Source organism: Takifugu flavidus, chromosome 1 (genome assembly GCF_003711565.1).
Source record: "Takifugu flavidus isolate HTHZ2018 chromosome 1, ASM371156v2, whole genome shotgun sequence".
Classification (NCBI taxonomy): domain Eukaryota; kingdom Metazoa; phylum Chordata; class Actinopteri; order Tetraodontiformes; family Tetraodontidae; genus Takifugu; species Takifugu flavidus.
The window spans coordinates 11,718,068-11,739,876 of record NC_079520.1 but is presented as its reverse complement, the minus strand read 5'-3'; the positions used below and the strand labels follow the sequence as shown (position 1 = coordinate 11,739,876).

The window sequence follows — 21,809 nt, the reverse complement described above, 5'->3', positions numbered from 1 at the left end:
AGGGTGTTCTCCTTCTCTCTCTTCTTTGAACGGGACTGCCTCACTCCAGCATTCATGCCGTTTCAGCCAATAAGCCCAATGAGCTGAGTGCGCACCGCCCACATTGGCGTGCGTATTTTTTTCTTCTCCTTTGCACTCGCTTTTTGTTTTTTTTAAACCAGAGCTGGATGTGTAGATTGTCACATGTTTCCCTCTCCCACTCTTCGGTTCGGAGACTGGCAGACATGTGTTATTTATTGCTCAGCTCTGAAAGCAGACGAACGCACGCACAACCGGCTCTGAAAGTCGAGGATTAAAATAAAGCGCGTCGTCTCTTTGGCAACTCCGCGGAAAAAAAGCATTGTGTCTGATAGCGAAGGAGAATGGCGAGTCCGCCAACCGCAGGAGATCAGCCGTTATTGCCCACTACGACCAATAATATCAAGAAAAGTGGATATCTGAAGAAGCAGAAACACGGGCACAAGCGCTTTTTCGTTTTAAAGGAGGCCGGCGAAGGTTTCCCTGCGCGCCTGGAATACTACGAGAGTGAGAAGAAATGGAAAAACAAATCGGCGGCTAAGAGAGTTATTCCGCTGGACTGCTGCCTCAATATTAACAAGAGAGCGGACGCCAAGTTTAAATATCTCATCGCTCTCTACACCAAGGATGAGTATTTTGCCGTGGCGGCTGAAAACGAGCAGGAGCAGGAGAGCTGGTACCGGGTCCTGACGGATTTAATGGCAGAGGGGAAAGTGTATGACGGCTCTGCTTCCAACTCTGCGTCCTCACTGGTCGGGTTCGATGAGGCAAGCTACGGGGTGATAACGCCGGTGTCTGCCGTGTACAAGGAGGTATGGCAAGTCAATCTGAAGTCCAAAGGCCTGGGGCAGAGCAGAAATCTAACCGGCGTCTACAGACTCTGTCTCTCCAGTCGGACTATCAGCTTCGTCAAGCTGAACTCGGAGGTTCCCTCCGTCATTTTACAGCTGATGAATATTCGGAGGTGCGGCCACTCTGACAGCTTTTTCTTCATCGAGGTGGGTCGTTCTGCAGCCACCGGTCCCGGGGAGCTCTGGATGCAGGCTGATGACTCTGTGGTGGCGCAAAATATCCACGAAACCATTTTGGAAGCGATGAAAGCCATGAAGGAGCTGTCGGAGTTCAGACCGCGCAGCAAAAGCCAGTCATCCGGCACGAACCCCATCTCCGTGCCCACACGGCGGCATCTAAATAATCTGCCCCCTAGCCAGACCGGACTTCCTCGCCGATCGCGCACGGACAGCATGGTCGCGACCTCACCTGTGAGTAAATTTTCCTCCTGTCGAATACGCACGGCCAGCGAGGGCGACGGCACCATGACACGCCCCATGTCAGTGACCGGAAGCCCTTTGAGTCCAGGTGCCCACAGAACCCTGCTGAACAGATCTCACACCATCACAGCACGCCCCTGTAGGACGTTTGAATCATCTTCCCTTCAGCATAGTAAATCCATGTCCATGCCCCTGTCTCGTTCCCCACCCGTGTCTACCCCCAGCCCGGGGAACCTGCCTTGCACAGACGGCAGTGCTCCTCGCCCCTCCAGCTGCAGCGCCTCCTTCTCTGGCTCTCCCACCGATGCCGGTTTTGTATCATGTGAGGAATACAGCTCAAGCCCTGCGGATGCACGCGACCCGAGGCTGCCGCTCACTCACCGTAGCAACACCCCAGAGTCCCTCAGAACCGACACTCCCCCATCCCGCGATGGCAGTGAACTCGATGGTTACATGTTGATGGAGCGGCAGAATCAAAATGGTTACCGTCGGTTATCAGAGCTAGACAAGGCTTATAGGAAGCGCACTTACTCCCTCACTACTCCTCGCCAGCAAAGGGGTCCTCCGCAAGTGTCTTCAGCCTCCCTGGATGAATATACGCTCATGAGGGCTACGCATAATAACGGAAGCCAGTCCTTTCGCAGGTCTAATGCTGCTTCACCTAAAGGGACGTATCCTGAGGATGCCACTCCTCAGGGTGACAGTGGTTATATGCCCATGATGCCAGGTGTGGGGCCTCAGACACTTTGGTCCAAGGAGGACCCCTACATGCCAATGAGCCCCATGTGTGTTTCTGCTCCAAAACAGATCATCAACCCTCGCTCACACCCATCCTCAGTAGGGCTGGCCCCACGCACAGACTCTCCTGGAAGTGTATCTTTGGAGGACAGTGGCTATATGCCAATGTGGTGTGGAACCAAGATGTCTGTAGAAAGCACTGATGGAAAGCTTAGCAATGGTGAGTACTTGAACATGTCTCCCGTTGACCCTCTCGTGTCCCTCACACCTCCAGAATACATCCTCAGCCCCGTGGGAGGAGATCCTAGCCCACATCCCAGACAGCCTTATTCATTTGGCTGCCTCCCACGCTTGCTTAAGGGCCCCGTGCAGCGCAGTGGGCCCACAGACACAGACCAGTATGTGGTAATGAGTTTACGGAGGCAGAGGATAGATGAGGAGTCCAACTACTGCCCTCTCTCTCCAGGAGACTCTGTTGCAAGCAGTTCTCCTGGAACTCCAAGTACTTCTTCCTTTGTGCCATCGCCACTCAGGATGGTTCGGCTAGATAGCGGCCTGGTCCAAAGGAGTCGGGTATGTCGGCCCACCCGTCTGGCTCTGGAATCCCTAAAAACTTTACCATGTATGAGTGAACACCCCCTTCCATCAGAGCCACGCAGCCCTGGAGAATACATTAACATAGACTTTAGCAGTGCTACCCATGACCTGCTGACACCAGAGAGTTCAGAGTCCTCTGTCAATGTAATGTGTGCAGAAAAGGGATCCCTGCCACTGTCCGACTATGCTAATGTTAATATCAGCTCCCTGGGTCACCTTGGCTCACATCAAGGCAGAAGATCTCCCCCTGCAGTTTGCCAAAGACACACACCTGAACATTTGACATACCCTGATCTGAATACTCAGCAGGGCACAGAGAAAGCCCAGGAGAAAGAAGAAGAAAACACCAGAGAGGGACAGATGGAGAAGAAGGCGGAGGAACATCTGGTACAGCCAACTCTTATCAACAATGACTATTCAGAGATGACTTTCAGTCCTTCTGCACCTCTCCCTGATCTCTGCACCTCTGGTGCTGCTCCTCACCCCTCCAGCCTCACAGACTGTGTTCAAAGGCTCATCCTTGAGAGCAACATCAAAGAGGGCGTGCCCCCTGTTCCAGTAGACTCTTTTGACCTTGGGGGTCCTTCGTTAGTGGTGGATCCACACCGAGGAGCCAAAGTGATCCGAGCTGACCCTCAAGGGCGTCGGAGGCACAGTTCAGAGACCTTCTCCTCTACCACCACTGTTACACCCGTGTGTCCTTCTTTTGCCCACGACACAAAACGGCACAGCTCTGCCTCTGTGGAGAATGTGTCCCGCACCGTAGCCGGCTCCGATGGCGTGGAGGAGGACTACAGCAGCAACAGCCCCATGTGCCGGGAGATGTCAGCTGGTTATCAAAACGGACTTAACTACATTGCCTTAAACTTGATGGAAGGGAACCTTGCAGGATGCCGGTTGGGGGACTGTGAAGGTCTCCTGAGGTTCAAGACGGCCTGCGGCTGCAAAGGAGGCATGAATGGTTTCAACACGAGCCCTTACGCCAGCCTTGGGTTCAAGGAGACGACTGCCGCTGCTGTGAAAGGTGAGTTTTTTCATTCATGCAGCACGCTCCTTCATGCCGAATGTTTTCATTCATATTGGGAGTGGTGTCAGATCTCAGTAGGACAGATATCCACCTCCGCACTGGTGTGTGCGTGTGTGCGTGTGCGTGTGTGTGTGTGCTGTGAGCAGGGATAGATGTTGCTGATCATGATACAGCTTTACTCCAAAATTATTAACCTGTTCTCTACACAAGCCTGTTTAAAACCGAAGATTTATTAAAAGCATAGGTGTGCCTCAGCCTGCCTTGGCTGCTGTCGTAACCTCCTGACATATGGAACAGTTGTTATAACTCTGTCATTTGACATTTTGTGTACTTCATTGTTGACTTACTGGGATGTGTCTTAATGGTAATTTTAAGGACATTGTGTTGCACTACAGGTGTTACATTGCAGTCTACTGTGGCAACCTGGGTTTCCCCTCAAGCTAGTTATGTTCTGTGTTTTGTAATATAATTGCAGTTTTCAGTCAGTAAAAGGGAAGTGAGGCTTGCCGCTCAGTGTAGACTGTTTTGTTTAGATTAGTCACTTACTCGTCACACCCATGACACTTCAGCAAATCCTTACGCTGCGTAACGCTCTGTGTGTGTTGGGGGAGGGTGTTTGCCATTTCTTTAATAGGCCTCGATTTGCATATTTGGAGCAGCACCACGTGGCGTGAAGCAAAACTGGCAGTTGGTTGAAAAACAATAAATTCAAATCTTATAGTTTTTATACAATAACATCCCATTAGGTCCATTGTTTTAGTATAATTTTAATTATATATGTATATGTATATGTATATGTGTATATATATATATATATATATGACTATTCATATACCTGTGCATGCACACACACAGGTATATATGACTCATAATATATGACTCATAATAATACAAAAACCAGAATTTTTGCATCACAGTAGGACAGGAGCCTTTTCTGATGCCACAGCCTCCAGGTTAAATTAGTTGTGTGTGTAAAGTTGTACGGCCAGGGCTCATGCTGTGTGAGCAGTCAGCCCAGAGATTGGTGCAAGTCATCGGGTTCCCCAGGAAAAACAAGTGAGTCAGTTGTTTATCAGTTGTCAGGTACTGGGTTTCAAGTCTGGAATGCGGTCAGTGAGCAAAGGTTGCTGGGGGAGGTGCTGAATGCTCACTTGTTTTTCTAACCTGGTGGGATGGGGGGGGGGGATTGAAGGTTTCTCTGCAGGCAACTTGGACAAACACTCCAAAGAAAAACAACATTACCTTCACAGTAGTGTTTTGTATTAACACACAACCTTAACCAGACACAAACATGTGCACCTTCCCACCCTTTTGGGGCCTGCCCCCTTATTGTCTAATAGCTGCGTTCTGCCACTTCTGTGTTTCTGAAGGGCAAGGCACAAATACTTCTTTTCTGCCACTCAACTGAAACATTTATTTACAAGGTCTGCAAGAGCAGAGGTGCTGGAATCGTTGTGATGAGTGAATGTTTTTTTTGTTTGTCATAATAGACAAATGAGCTGTTGACTATATGGTGGGGCAGAGAGCGAGAAAGTTAGAGGCAGAATAACAAGGAAAGCCGTTGCCTATGGTATTCTGAATAAGTAAGACCTTCCTGACAAACAAATGTCCTCGTGCCTAATCGTGAATGACTCAGGGTGTGACCTTTGGGCGTCTGATATCCTCATCAGAATGCAAAATACTTTTACTTCTGTGCTTGAAAACAAAGTTGGTGAAAAATGTTTACTATGTGACGACTGGCTCTCCCACATTCCCAATGTCTCTGTGTCACAGCCTTCATTTCAACACATGTGGAACAGGAAATGGAAAGATGTTGGCCCTGGGATAGGTCGTCAAGCCCCATTTACACAAGTGAAAAGACAAAACGTTTGTTTTGACTGTGTGTTTACATGAAAACGCCTGAAAACAGAACGATACGAAAACAGGCTCGAGTGGAGTGTTTCCGAAACGCCACCACATCCGTTGTCATGTAAACGCAAAGTGGAGTGTTTTCAGCAATGTTGGGCACACACTATGCCTGAGGAACTGAGCAACTCAGTTTGGACGAGTAATCGTAGACCATGTGTAGGCTTCATTAAAGTGGCAATGACAAAAGTGTTTACCATGTTTATTACTGCCACCTGCTGGCTTGGCATGCATACTGCAGCGTGGTCTCAGATAATTTTGGATATGTCGTCACCTGCATGCAAGCAGAGCTGTTTTGCTATGAATTTGAAAAATGTTGCCATGTAAACAGGGCCCCAGCATGCCCTACCCTGTCATTATGAGGAAGTCATGTGAGAAGCATGTTAGTTCATTGGCCGCACTGTTGTTATTTGCTTTTTATGGCCATGACATTTTCTTTAGAAAGAGAGGAGGGGGCTGTTTGGTTTGGTCGACATGGCTTCTGGACCTCTGTTTGTTTCTTGACCTTTGATCCCTTGCTGTTTATGAAAGGGACAGGACAATTCTCCTCTATAGCCCACGCGAATCTAACTGGTCAACTGGTGACCACTGTAAACAATTGTCAAATATTTGTACCGTTTGAGTACCCAGGGATCGACCCATAGCTGTATCTGTGATCAGACACTGCTGTTTATGTAACTCTCTCTGCAGCTGTGTGGATGCAGACTCACTATGAGTGACTCACTATGCTTTTCATTTGAGGGTGTGCTTACACACACACACACACACACACACACACACACACACACACACACACACACACACACACACACACACACACACACACACACAGGGCTCAGCAGATGGTGAAGGGGTGCTCCAGGGAGGGGTCAGGGGTTTTGCACCTGCCCCATCAAGCAGTGCTCACTGGTTATCTGGCCTGTCAGAGAGTGACAATACGCTAATGACTGGCCACCATCTGCCACAACAGCAGCACGGAGAAGCCAGATACCAACCCAAAGCCCTCCCCCCTTCTCCTTTGCAGCCTCCCCTTGGTCTCTTCTCCTCCTCCTATGGGTTTCTGTTTTTCAGAAATCACGTGACATGCCCCCCTCTTCTCCCCTCTTCACACAAACAAACCTTCTCCACACCTGTGTGCTCAGACTCCTGTTTCATTAGGAGCAGAATCCCCCGCTGCCATTTAGGACACATCACAATTAAAATTTGAGCCAATTATCATTGAACACATTTTCACAACCATTGATTTCACCTTGATATTGAGATGATGGGAATTACACAAAACCTTTACTTGCTGTTTTGCGCATTACTTTTTGGGTGTGTCAGTAGCTGAAACCCCTTAAAATCTCCATCACTTCTACTTCAACGCTTTGGACATTGACATTCAAAAAGGTCATTTTGTGTACTTGCATATACGTTTTTCCTCTAACTTTGGTCATTTTACAATACAGAGGGGAAATCTGACTGCAGACATCTATAGATGTCTTTTTTATGACATTAAATCTGATCATTAACAAATGAAATCGAGAGAATCCATAACACACATGGAGGAGCTCACAGTTGTACCCTTGACCGTCCTATAACCCCCCTGTCCTTACATAGCACTTGCTGCATTCTAAATTCATTCATAACTGCTCAGCTTAAGTAGGACGGACTGTTCCAGCACAAGATAAAAACAAAGTCAGCCAACCTTATTCTCAATTTGGCTTGGAGGTAAGCGGGATTACGTTCACTTTGGGATTAGACATTGCTTAGTAGCTTGTTTTGTCTTCATAAAGAAGTAATAGAGCGTCTGTGTAGGGTAAAAACAAAAACAAAACACATTAAATTCATATTTATGACCTCTGATGCTCCTGTGTCAGTGATTAAATGCTGCAGACATGAATTCAAAGTGTCATTCTACTATATAATCATGTCATGTTGGTTGAATTTAAGCAGTATAATATCTACAGTTTTAATGTGGACATTTAAGTGGAGCAATGAGTCAGAAGCACAACAGCGAAATGCTGCTTGTCATTGTTGTTTTTGTTGTTGTGCTGGTGCTGGTGCTGGTGTGGGAGGCCAGAGGTGAGGAGTCAGTCAGTATTTGTCTGTTGGAAGGTCGGCTGTAGACCAGAGAGGAGGCAGCAGGCCAGGAATGTAAACAGAGCTGATCTCTACCTGTTTGTAAGAGGAAACCTGCTCCTACATCAGCCCCTGTTGTTTGCACAAGCTTGTGTGCCGCCTGCGATCCTCCGCCTTCATTGCTGTTGAGAACTACAGGTAGAGTAATTCCCTCCTGAAGTTCATTCATTTAGACTTACTCAATCAGGCCGTTGAGAAAAATGACAGTGTTTACTCTGCCTGCGAAGCAGCAGAGAGAAGCCTGCTAATACGTGCCCGTGTGTGTTCTAGTCCTGAATGGAGCACAGCTAAATTTAGCTGTGAACTAGCTGAGAAATTTAGCTGAGAACTAAATAAATAATGAACAGCCCTTCTCTCTCTCTCTCCCCCTCTCTTACTTTTTCGCTTTCTGTGTGTGCGTGTGTGCATATGTGCGTGTGTGTGTGTGACATGGTTCATGAAGAACAGAGCAACAACATAGTAGGGGGTCAGGGCCATTTGGTTCATTCCCTCCTTGGACCTCTGTCGCCTCCACGCCCACCCACACATCACGGAAAGTTTGGCTCCTAAGTGCTGCCGTGTCCCGTGTTCACACAACTCATTTATTTTTCCCCTCTCTGACTTATCGGCTTACCTTTTGGTTCAGCCTGAGCTGTTAGTGATTCACGCCGTCTTCCCGGCAGATCAGTCATCCTCACCCAAGTGTCTGCCGCTGCAGGCCCCTCCAGAAACACACAAACACACTCGGATTGTCACGGACCGTTGGTCCCATGACCTCACTGCATTCCCGCTCCTCTCTGTCAGGTTGATTCTGTTACTGTGGTTTCTCCAGAACTCCCCACCTCTCCCTTTTAATTTTGATTTGCAACCCCCCCCCCCCCCCCCAAAACCAGAGGAGCACAGGCAGTGTTTTGTCCTCTACGATTTTACATCTTTCTTGCTCTCTCCCTGCTGTTACACTTATCAATATATATTGTGTCAAGTGTCTACGGAGTCTAATTCGTCACCGGGCTGGTTTTCTTGTGTGTCGGGTAAGTGTGTGAAACGCGCGTGTGTTTGTGGTGGGAGTAGTGGAGGAGGCATCCAAGAGCGCTGAATGAAAGGTTTGTTTTAGAGAATGATGGTCGCATCCCGTTTTATGAAAACAGCTCTTGTCCGTGAGAGAAGAAGAGGCTGCAGTGTGTGTACGTCTGCGCGCTTGTGTGTGTGTGTGTGTGTGTGTGTGTGTGTGTGTGTGTGTGTGAGTGTGTGCGTGTTCGTGTCAGAGGAGACTTCCGCTCCCATTCGGTAGTGCTGCATGCAAATTCACCTTGACAAACACAGCGCAGCTTTCACTGAGAAGGTTGTGGGCCACACGAAATAGTATTAAAATAAGCAGCCGCGATTTGGGTGGGTGTGTAAAAAACTGTTTTGTTTATTGGGGTTTATTGAACGCACCTCAGCGAGGATTTATGTGTGGGAGTGTTTTTTTTTGTCCTGTCGTCATTGGAAACTGTCTGTGTCAGCTGCTCTCTGCTAAATGCCACTCTGTTTTTCCCCTGCTGTGGAAGCACCTGCCACTTCAGCCTCTTACCAGTTGACGAGCACACACACACACACACACACACACACACACCACACACACACACACACGTGCACAAAAGAACGAAGAGTGCTTATTCCATACTTGGCAGTAGAGTTGGTGTATTTGTGTGACCTTTCCTGTTCTGTTCTCTGCTTTGTAATAAGTCTCAGCATTGACACACTGTTCCCTGCTCTCATCACACTGTTTGTTGTTGTTCTATTCCCAGAATGAAGATTGATGAAGACTGCCGACTCCTGAAATCCCAACCTTCCTCGCCCTTCTTCTCTCCTGTGAACGTAGGATTTTGCCGTAGCCGTGACGGAGGTCGCCCAGGCGACAGCTGGACCATGCGCCTCATTCGATGTCCTTTGACCTCTTTGCCGCCTTTGAGGGTCATGGGGACGGCCATTGCCATGGCAACATGGACACTTGACCTTTGCCCCAAATCTTCCCTTCTCTTTTCTTGGCACCAAAACCTTGAGGCACCATCGCTGCTGCTGTAGATGACTTAAAATTATAACAAGAACGTAAACACGTAACACCAACTATTGATAAGTACCTATTTATCTTTCTGTCTAAGCCTGCAAAATGATGCAGTATATTATTCTGATACTTATTATTATTATTATTGTTATTGCCATTTATACACTTTCTGCTGGCTTTCTTTTGGCTGTGGCCAATCAATGCCAGATGCCCTCGCCTAAAAACCTGTGAACCAAACCTGGAGCGCAAAGTGTGTACACACACACACACACAGACATGCAAAAAAAGAACTAAAATTCATGCATACAGATTACATATATTTATTTATTTTTCAAGTATGCATTTCTATGTGCGTGTGTGTGTGTGTAATTTTGTACACATTTCAAAAAGGCATTTATAAGAACATATTTAAAAGTTAATTTTTAAATCCTACCTCAGCAAAATCCAGGTTGGTACCAGTTCACACGGTCAAAACATGTATAAAATATTTATTTTCAGAGGTGAATGTTTTGTAAAATCACCAATCCAAAGCCTTACGCTCCATCGGCCCTCATCCGATGGAGCTTTTTCATTTGGACCTATAGACGCATAAAATATCAAAGATTTAACCAATCACGCAGAATGTCGACCACAACCACGTCAACAAAAACAGCCTCTCTGAGATTACCATGGCACATTTATGACAAGATTATATATTATGATCTAGAGTAATATATTTGTTGATATGCATAAAATAATTCTCACTCATATTTAAGATTCCCCACAGGACTTTTAATGAATACTTGACATTGCATCACACTTGCATGCCGGGTTCACCCAGACTGGATGCATGACCTAACTGGACCTGACCACCAGATTTCTGGCCTGTCTGAGTCTAAGTCTCAGCACTCTCACGCCGCTGTTCATATGTGACATCCTGCACACCCAGAAACAGTCAAAGTGAGGCAGGATTACAAATGTTTCAAGTTGTTTGGAGAGTAACAGAACAGCCCAGAATCTCACATTTTCTGTACAGATGCCACCCTGGCATATGTTGGAATCGAGGGTCTGCTGGTGCAGCCGGTGCCGAGCCGTGCGGCCGACCCACGATGTAGTCTTGACCGGTAGTTCAGTGAGCCGCCCTGCAGCCCCATTCTGCAGGCCTTTGCTGCTGCTTTCAGCTGCAAGAGTGAGCCGGCGGGTGCACGGTCTCACACGTGCATCCCTCTAGATTGTAACACAAGACACTTTGAATGTAGTACGTCAAGCTTGGAAACACAAACATGGTGACAACTGCAGCAACAACAGCACGCGCAGGTACTGAGGACAAACAACAATACAAAGCAAGAGAAATTTGATCTCATTATTTATCTGAATTCACTGGTACTTTACCTTTGCCTATATAATGTAAATAGTGCAACGTTAGAGAGAATTACATTAAGCATATGCTTAAAAAGGTTTGAGATGTTAAGTTAAATAACTTATGTTCTTTGTACTGTACATAAAATGTGTTTGAGTAAATTTTCTGATACAACAAAAGCACTAATTAAATTATATGCTAACCAATATGGTTTGGCTTTTTTTTTCCTTTTTCTTTTTAAATAAACCTGACACGGGATAGTCTTGTGAAACTGATGCCACTATGAGGACATTTTCTAATGCTGTAATTCAAGATTAAAGATTTAAAGAGAACTAATTAATACTTATGTTAAATAGGTACAACACAAAAGCATATATGCAATCTTTACACTTTTGAAAAATTAGTTTACCAAGATCTACCAAATGTATAAATACTGTTAATAACGTTTGCTAAAACTTCAAATCAAAATTTCTTGCTGTTTTTGTACATTTTTTTGCTCCAAGATTGAAATGAAAACTTTTTCCGTGTTTTTTGCTAATTAAGCCTCTTGATGTTTTGAGCAGTGTTTTGCATTTGAGAAATGTTTCACGTTTTTATTTGGCATCTAAAGGTAATGACATGAGCCCTGGCTTATCTTGCTGTGTCTTTCAGTGTAAATATTTCATATCTTGCATATTGTGACGCTAATAAGAAACAGTAACTTATACTTCATTATAGTTCATTGCTTTAGGTTGCATTGATTCTTTATAGACACATGCAATAAACAATGATGTTATTTTAAAAAAAAATCAATTTTCCTCTGTGTCTTTCTTGCTCTGTCATCACAATCCTGGTAAAGACAAAACCTATAGATATAATTGCTATAGCTCCACCTTGAACTGTGTTGAGAACAAACGTATTAAAAATGGGTGTAGGTCAAAGAGAGAAACGCCTCAGTTATTAGCGTTTCTATTATCTCCCCCCAGCAAGAGTAATTAAACCAGCATGCTGAAATAACCCCTGCAGCTGGGGGGAATACATAGACTGTTATAGGATTATGAGTGTCTGCCCTTAAACCATAAACTGTCAGATTACTGCTTCTCACAGCCTTGCTAATTAAAATGCTAAGTGATGTTGAGAATTGGCTGTAATTGTCCCCTGTTGTGTGTTTGGGTAGGGGGAGGAGTTTGTTTGCTGGCTACATTGTCTTCCCTTTTACACAAATGCAGACACGCAAACCATAAGATCCACCATACACTTACCTTCTGTTATGGAACATCTAAAGAAGACACATCAGCAGGCAAAAGTATACCTTAAATCTTTTCAAAGGAAATACAGCGATCGTGGACTAGTGTTCACGTGCTTGGTGAAGGGCCTTGTTGGTCAGACAGTTAACACTGTCGGGTCACCAATCTAGAAGCGTCCTGGGTTTGATTGCCAGCTCAGTCTGTGTTTTAGGTTTACTCTTGCATCTGTCCAAAGACATGTTCATTCAAACCTGGAGTGAACGTGTGAGTCTAAGGCGAGTGACCTGCACTGGATGGATGACCTCGCTGGTCTCCAGTCTTGCCTCTCTCCTGCTGACTCCCCTGCTGGGACATGAGGCAGTCGCAGCAGCTAAGAGAAGAAGGACTGAGCAACATTTGCGGCTTTTTTGCACAGTGAATTCACAACAATGAGGTGGAACTAGTCACCTGGAGACCTCACCTGTAATATCAATGTTCCCATGAGGACATTTTTAAGGCTGCACACATGCATTGAAATGAAAATTTACAAATCTAAAGCAATACTGCCATAAAAACATAAAAAGCCTTAATTTCACCTGCATTTCCTGTGTTGGTTCAGCCCTGAAATCAAAAATAATCTCCTGATATTGGGCTCTTACGGGCTTGACTCATTCTTATTTTCTGCAGGATGAAGTGACTTTGTCAATAAGGCGGTAATCCCACTTGAGTCAGATGTAAAGAAAAAGCTATAGTCAAAACCAGGGTGTGGAAAACAAACAGCAAGGTATTTTCATTTGGCAGATTTCCATCTGAGCCTCAAAGCTCATTTAAAGAGATCAGGAAGCGTGATATTGCTACAGGAGTTGACATGACACCACATTGATTGATCCTTGGGTCAACAGTCACATAGTTTTCCAACATACAGTGCATGAATGCAAATATATAAAAAGATACATAGGCATTATGCAGAAGAGTAAACTTTCCATTTTATTTCAAATTTACATGAATAATAGCATTGTTTGCTAACAATAGATTAAGCAAATACAGTTAAGTAATGCAAACCCCCTTCAGCATGTGAATGTGCCTGTACATAACAAAGTATGTTTATGCATGTGAGCATGTGTGTGTTGGGGTGGGGGTAGGATAGGGTTGCTGTTGCATTAGGTTCATGTGAAGGGTATAAAGTGGCCAGTAGCCCATGGGAGTCATCAGCCTTATGGACAGAGACCCACAGTTGCTCCACAGGAAATGGCATCCTTCCGGAGAGCTGTCTGGGACACTGCCACTACATTTGTGTGTGTGTGTGTGTGTGTGTGTGTGTGTGTGCATGCTAGGTTCATATTATTTGTCACTGTAGCAGATGAATGAGAATAAAATAATGATTGTACCACTGAGAGTGCTTTTCACATGTGGAAATTTCCTTGAGAGAAATCTGTGGGACAGCCATTTTGGATTGAAAACACGGCCCCCTCGCCACGTTTGTGACACTGATAATCTTAGAGTAACTCGCCACAACTGTTCCAAATTGGCTTTCACAGCGCAGTTTACCACAGATGGGTTGGGCTGCACTCCAGTGAAGGCCATGACACAAAATAAGCAGAGTAAGATGAACGAAATGTGTTGCTGCTTTGATCACAGGCATAAATTATACATTTGCCCTTATCATAGCGGGATTGTGATGCTCCACATCTGCTGTGGTTTTGTGCGAATTTGCTGAGACAGAAATAGAGAAAGTAGAAACAATATCAGTCACATTTGCTGTCAGATATGTTATAATTACTTTTGATATGAAAAATATTCATTTTCTGAGATCAAGTTGTGTTAGTTTTAGCGGAGCATAAATTAGTTTAAGGGTGATCCCACCAATTAATAACACCTTATTAATATCTTTTTCTTTCTCCCTCTTAAAATGACCCAACAGAACTCTAGTTGCTAACTCTAATTCACTGCCCACCTGTCGTGTAAAATCCAATTCTAATCCTGCCTCTGCTCTTAATCCCAGTTCAAAAATGAGTCCAGATATTATAGTTCTTAAAAACAAACCATTTTAAACCAGAACACCAGGAAATGGGGCAGTCCAGTAAGGCTCAAGTACTGCAACGTTTGCACTTTGTTTAACTTCTTTCAAAAATCTAGTCTAAATTTTAGCCACTTAGCTGCTGTTTTCTCTGTGCTTCAGAGAAGAAGTGCAAAGCATGTGCAACACACCTTGTGTCATCTTTTCAGGGTTGCGTAATCAGCTGGAGAAAGTCTTGTAAACAAGAGTGAACTTCCTCTTTAGAGTGAAATCTGAGAATGCTGTGGCTATTTTTTCCTATCTGCCCTTAGACATGCATGCATTCTTGCACACACACGCGTACACAAACTTCAAGGGGCCTCAGTTGTTCCAGGCTGTTGGTCCACTGACTTTTGTTTGTTCTTTGTGTTCCCAGATTCAGACACTGTTCTTAAGAAATCAGCTTTTCTAGTCTCCGCTGGGTCTTACCCAGCATGGCACTTACAGGAATGAGTGTGTAGGAGTGCCTGTTGCAATGTGTGTATGTGTGTGTGTGTATGCAAGAGTGGTGTGTGTTTCTACATAAACTGTATGTGTGTTTTATGTGTCAGTCCGTTCAGCATTCCCAGCTGGCTTTCAGGTAGTGTTCTCACGCTTCTTGTCCTGTTTCTCACAGTGGCACGCACACACACATGCACACACGCACACACACATGCACACACGCACACACACACACACACACACACACACACACACACAGAGTGCTCCACCCCTTTACCTGGCCACTAGGACTGATGATAGAGAAAGAAAGAAGCACACACACACACACACACACACACACACACACACACACACACACACACACACACACACACACACACACACACACAAAGAGGGCAGGTAGGAGAGGTGGAAAAACAAAGAGAGCTCCAGGGAGGTGGAGATGAGATGTGGGAATGTGCGGGAAGTGGTAGATGAGATAATCTTTCCCTGGCTCCGCCCACTGTGTGTGACTCATTCTTGGCAGGTTGTTTGCATGTGTGTGTGCAGCTGCAGGTCAGCCCAGGGTGTGGCTTCATTGAACTACGCAGACGCATGTTTCCTCAAGCACAGGTAGAGCTTTTCATCATGTGAGGCAGCTTAATTACAACACTGCCTGAGCCAGAACAGAGGCAGACTCTCTCAAACACAACGTTATCCAGAGCGTAACTTCAGAGAACAGTAGCCAAGCAGACTGTGTGATGTAAGGAGAGTAAATTTAGAAAACCTCACGTGAGCAGTCCCTTAAAAGTAACCACATCCTCCACCAGAGCAGAATTTGAGAGAGAACCCCCCCCTTCCGCCTCCAAGTGATGGATGTGGCTGGTGGGAGAGCATATGACCCACAGACAGCCACCAGCTCCTTACAAGGGAACGCCAAGAGCTTGTTTCTCTGCTGAGTGTCAAAGCGTGCGTTATTGCAGAATAACACACGCATGTGTCCAAGATGGTAACTGGAACAGATGGATTTGTACCAAACGAGCTGCAGCTCTAAAGGAATTTGAGTCACCACCTGCGGCAAACACAAACAGTCTACTCCTTTTTCATGTTGAAGCATGTAACTTACTTCCAAATGGTAAAAAAAAGGCCTCTGAGTGGTGGACAACTTGTAAACAGTTCATTCCCTCGTTACACACAACTTTGACAACCCTCTTTTTTCACACTTTAGTCTTCTGTTATTTATGTTCTGTTAGTCTTCTGTTATTTATAGTTATGACTGTTGGGCTGCAATACAGTGGAAAAATGGTCAGACTGTGTGTGTGTTGTAATAACAGTATGAAACCTCTTTGGAAATCTGACTTTGTTTTGATCGGGAACCAGAACCCATATTGTTGTTAAAGTTCCTACAGCTGCGGCTGCCAACCCCATCCGAAGCAGTACGGTACTCAGGTGTCAGACATTCCTCATCCTTTTCACTACAAGGACTGACTATTCTGAGCCAACATGAGCAGGAAACACTTGTGCGGTGACAAAATAAGAGTGAATGTTAAATAGAGAACAATAGCAGTGAACATGTTTTTATTTTAGTCAGTGTCTTTCTAGAACTAAAATGAGGGTTTGGGCTTCTCCTTTTTGCTGTAGCCTACCGTGGTCCAGTTGTTTTGAAATGCCTCTCACGAGACACTTTATTCCCTGAAGTGCACTTCCTCTTAGCTTTAGATTTCAGATGAGGAGCTCAGACATACTCAAGGTGTTTAGAGTGGTGATGCTGGTCTTCTGTGGCAATAGGGGCCAGCTGATATGACTGGAGCATCTGGTCAAAATGCTTCCAGGATGACTTCCCAGGGGTATTTCCAAACAAGCAGAGACTTCAGGGTCGCCTCAGCCCATACTAGGACTATATTCCCCATCTGTCTAAGGGACATGTCCTCTGTCCTCTTGGAGTCACTGATAGGGCATCAGGAGGGTGGAATTATGGCCTTTTCAACCAGAATAAAGATGAGTAAGTGAAGAGTACATGAGTGTCTTCATCTTCCTGATGCAGCCATTTACTAAACCTTTCAAACAAATTCAACAAGAGGGACTAATTCCCTGAGCGGCCTAGAACTCTGACATCTGACTGAATATTTTGAAGTATTGGTGGACTGCACCAATCCTGAAATCCTCCCGCTCTCTAATTCAAAGACCTCTAACCGGAGGCCTTTCTCTCCATCCTTTGCTCTCCTGTGATGCACAGAGCCAAGCAGGCTGTACGCTGTCTCTGCTGCACTCACAATCACAGACTGATTCCATTGAAACATTTCGAAGGATGGAGAGATGGAAACCAAGATAGCCTGTGAGTGAAGAACATTGCTTCACATTCACATCATTAGAACTATTAATCTCCTATCTACAAAAGACATGGTCAGTTTAAACAACAAACCATGCAGACGTTTAAATAGTCTGATTTAAATGGAGAAAGCACAAAAATGCAGGCAAACAACAAATGAGGGGGTGGGGGGTGGTGGGCGGGGGGAGGGGGTGGGGGGTAGTGGGGGTGAACCAGCCGGTGAAGAGTGGGAGGAGATACAAGGGGGGGATGGGAGTCTCATTTGTAGATTACCATTATTACATGAATGATGGAGTCTGCTTGTGGTGACGGGAGGATAAATAAATTATAAGGAAGCATCTCAAACGCGACACAAAACAAAAGAACCAGCCAAGGAGTCGAGGTGTTCATAAAACAGAGAATAGACTGACGTGTGCGCTCGATTCTTCATCATCAACCATACCATAATGGCTTCTCTGAAACAAAATATGGTCTTCTGTGGCGTCTCTGCTAGCTGTGTAATGAAAGCTTGTTTTTGTTGTTGACATCACACAGCGGGTCCACCGGGCTCTGCACAGACACTGACACTTTGTGGAAGTGGGCCATCAGTGTTCTTCAATCACCCTAATGTGGAAGCTGCGAGGCTGACAACCCTCCATAGACGAGTGAAGCCCCTCCCCCGAACGCTAATAAACCAACATACTACCTCCCAGGGAGTCCCCCAGGTGGTCTCAGTCAACACATTGAATGGAGCATCACTCGGTGATGGATCAAAAGAACGACCGTACGTGATCGCTCACCCTCTCTTCTCCAGTCTGTCCGGATCTGCTCCTCCATTCTCTCCCACTCTTTGATCCACCATTTCTCTCTGTATCCCCCCACCTCTCATCCATCTCGGTGGTTCCCCTCCTGCTCTATGGTCCACTCCAGACAGACCAAGGAACTCTAGACCTCATCCCTCACTTGCCATCCCCTGCTGGGACAAATAGGTCCCTGAACACCCCTGGTGAAAAATAAGCCTGTTAAAACTATAGCTTTCCCCCTGCGAATTCCTGTATTTCATCTAGATGTGGGCTTGGTTTTTAAGGTGTTTTTGCAGTGCTACACTGTATCAACGGTTCAGCTGTGACCCGATTTGATATTTACTTTAGAAAGCAGGATAATGAACCTGGATATCCCTGTGTGAGTCCAAACGGGTTTAGCACAAACATTTTACAGGCCCATCTGAACAAAAAGCCTGTGCAGCGGTATTCATTTCAATGCAACACTGTAAAGATCCATTTGATCAGGCAGCCTGTCATTACCGCAGGATTTGCAAATTCCCGAGGTGAGCTTTTTTTTCAAAATAAATAAAAATAAATCCTATTTTCCACAGTTGCACTGACATCCCTGTAGATTGTATTTGAAAATGGAATTATCTCCCGCTGCCTTGGTGGCTCTGCAAACACGCCGCCGTTCACCATCTGGGCTTTGATCTGGAAGCCTAAGAACATAAATGTGCAACTGTGGAACAACCAGGTGACCAAACAGGACAGGGAAAACAACTGGAAGGAATCTGCAATCAAAAAGGAAGTGCCAAAAAAACGCAGAAATTCGTATTTTCTTCAATATTAATAACATACAGTCAGCTCATTACTATCTATCGCTGGATTACGACTGCAAATAAACTACATTTTTATTGGGAAATACATACAATACATACGTATATACATAAATACAATACATATAAATGATTATATTGCAAATAATATAAAATCAATAATGATAGTGTCTCTTAATTACTTTGAGTGGTACTTTTCAAACATTGAAATACGTTATTAACCATTTCTGGTGGTCAGGTCAGCACAGAGCACGTGGAATCACATAAGGAATCACCTCTTTATGTATTTTGAGGGCAGCCATTAAGATTGACACTGCATTTAACAGGAATTTCACATGATCGCTGGGTTCATTGCATCACAGAAGGCGTTTCCCCACTTTAATTCCTCTCTCTTGCAAAAATGCAAGAGATTTCAAAATAGATCAAACTTTGTTTACATCTGAATTTAAATGGTTTCTCCCAGGAGCGAAATATATTTAGGTTCCTTCTACAGAGAATCCTGCATGTCCTTCTGTCCACTATCTGCTGCCCTTTCCTAATTAATGTACAAACACACACAGGAGGCCATGCACGCACAAAAAGACACACACCTTTTCACTGTAAAACTCATTAAAAAAAAAGAATATTTACTAGTACAACAGTCCAAACATGTCTGTGGTTAAAGGAATATTTATTGGTTAGATAATAATTGAACTGATTTCATGGGTAAAATAAATAAGAGGACACTGAAAAACAGAGAAATGGGAACAGTACAGTTGGAAGAACCAGGCCAGTAACAAGAGGGCTGTTATGCAAGTGTTATTCTGTCCTGAACTCATAACAGCAGCATCATAACAGCGGTAATAAAAACCAGAGACAGGGAGTGGGTCGGCCCGTCAAAGGCTCCCATCCAACCTCACCGGGGACAACCCGCCGCCCCAAGTAATAGTCTGTAAGTGTTTTGCACCAGAGCACTTACCTCCTTTCAAATATATCTATCCACCCCCATCCCGAACCCATCTTTCTGCACCTTTCTTCTTTTTCTCAAACACGATGGCCTGGTAATTTTTTCTCCCCCTGAGCTTTCACAGAGCAACAACACATTCCTGTCCGCATTCCAGCCTCAGAAAAAACAGTGTCCAGAACATAATAAAAGGCCAAGCACGTCATTTGTTTTTAAACCCACTTGCCCCGTCGGAACAAAGCTGAGCTAAGGGCAGACTTCTGCAAAAGTGTTTGTGACAGCGAGAGCGAGAGCGAGAGTGATGTGTTTGTGTTTACAGGAATCCGGGTGCATGCGTTTTCTCTTTTACTCTGTGGTTATAAAAGTGTTCCAGTATTCAACAATAAACCCAGAACACAGCACGACTCTTGAATATGTTTGTTTTTTAAAAGATAAATTTAAGACACATACTTGACAGTAATATCAAGTCAGGTTACATTTTCCCTCGTTTTTTGTGTGTTATTGTGTTTCCTTCACATAAAGAGACAACAAAAATACAACACAATGGCATATTTCCCATTTTTACAGAAACTATTGAATTTTATGCACCTCACTGGGAACTGGAACACCCAAATCTGTATATATAGACATTTTATCCATCTCTCATTTCATTATCGGGTACCTTCAGATTTGCTTTTTGGTGATTACAACCATGTACATGTTTTATCTGTGTGAAAGTGGTTGGGGAGACCTTTGCTTATATTTGTAATGGGATTACTGAGCGCTGCAGGAAATAAAACTGTATAATTGTTCAATTCCTTCTCTACTTTGCCATCATTGAAATGACAACTGTCGATATATAACTGGTTAAATTTGTTATTGTTCTTCACCCATGAGAGCATCAAACAGAGGTTAAAGGTCAGACGTCTATTGGTAGGAGGACATCATTGGTCTCAACATCTTGACCTTCACATCCTGTCTGGGGGGGGGGGGGGGGGGGATCACTGGATCACTTTTAGCCCCTGTAATTAAAACAAGCCATCTATCTTGACTGTGACAGATCTCTGTAGTTAATTCTCTTGATTTCTACCGTTCCTGTCCTATTTTTGCCTCCTCTCTCTCTCTCTCTCTCTCTGTAATCCACTGGCTCTACTACATTAGCCAAAACCCTTTAATGTCCGAGGCCCATGTGGTAACTGATCCTAAGAGCTTCCAAACGGCCAATCCATATCAGCGCTGACCTCGCCCTGCCCTCCCGTCTGCCTGATATTCCCCTCTCCCTTCTTCAGGAAGCTAATAATTTCCTTCCTGTATTTGACACAGGATATGGTGACCAAAGTGCTAAAACAGAAGGAACTAAAATAACTGAGCTGGTGAGACTCTGTATCAGAGCAAATGCTCACATCTGCACCAAAAGCCAGCATAAACCTAGCAAGGTCTGACTCTTCTGTAGAATAATACAGCCATTAAACCAAATCTGATCATTAATGCTGCCTCCTTGGGTTGATAGATTGGAATTTTTTTGGCAGCTCTCATTGATGCTTGATCAGATTTCAGTCAAGGAAATTTGAGAAACAGTATCATCGTCAGGGCGCCACGGGGGTGTCAGGATACAAGATTATGAAATAATGCCATTTTTTCCACATACAGGCACATGTGGTCAATCCTTTCTACATTTCACATACAATGAAGCACATGTTCTTTCTGTGTTGAAGACAAAATTAACTTGCACTAATTATCATAGATATGATTTTTAAATTCCAGTTTAGATTCAGATTTCACAATAAAACTGTTCAAGTGTTGCCCCCCACCCCTTCACTCCCGTCTCTGCAGGCTCGTGGGCCTCAGCACAATCTTTGTTCTTACAAAATGGAAAAAACGAGATTTCAATTATTGACAGACACGACGCTTATTGTGCAAGTTTTAATATTGAACTGGACTGTCCCTATTTTTCTTACCGTGCCTCTTCAGGTTTGTGGGCATTTTATTTCCCCCTCTTAAGGTCACTGCTCGATTTACCCTCTGTCAGTCATTCTGCTGCAGGATTGCTGACAGGATGTGGAATCTTTGTCTTGCTGATTGATACCGGTTGAACAGATGGATTCACTTTGGGTTCACGGTCACGGTCTTGTGGTTTGTTCAGAAGAAAGTTTGCAAACGTCTGTGCTCTTATAGACAGCAGCCCTTCCAAAAGGAGTGACACTTGTTCACGTCTTTTGTAATTCCACTGTCATGAATATTAATATATAATCTCAT

At 44.7% G+C, this 21,809-nt stretch overlaps 1 protein-coding gene across 2 annotated transcripts; it reads left to right on the top strand.

The window, feature by feature from the left end:
* The first annotated feature begins 177 nt into the window (after positions 1 to 177).
* On the top strand, positions 178 to 11,830 carry irs2b (insulin receptor substrate 2b). 2 transcript variants are annotated; one of them, XR_008951032.1, is made up of 3 exons: positions 178 to 3,648; positions 9,447 to 10,712; positions 10,748 to 11,830. XR_008951032.1 is itself a non-coding variant. In XM_057035889.1 (2 exons), the coding sequence occupies exons 1-2, from the start codon at positions 363 to 365 to the stop codon at positions 9,449 to 9,451; spliced, it is 3,291 nt and encodes a 1,096-aa protein (XP_056891869.1). In that variant the 5' UTR covers positions 178 to 362; the 3' UTR covers positions 9,452 to 11,830. The 2 variants fall into 2 exon arrangements, 1 of the variants encoding a protein (XP_056891869.1); XM_057035889.1 differs by having other exon boundaries at positions 9,447 to 11,830.
* Positions 11,831 to 21,809: the final 9,979 nt, after the last annotated feature.

What these genes read in the sequence shown, in the direction of transcription:
- irs2b (XM_057035889.1), top strand. Translation starts at nt 363, where the DNA reads ATGGCGAGTCCGCCAACCGCAGGAGATCAGCCGTTATTGCCCACTACG.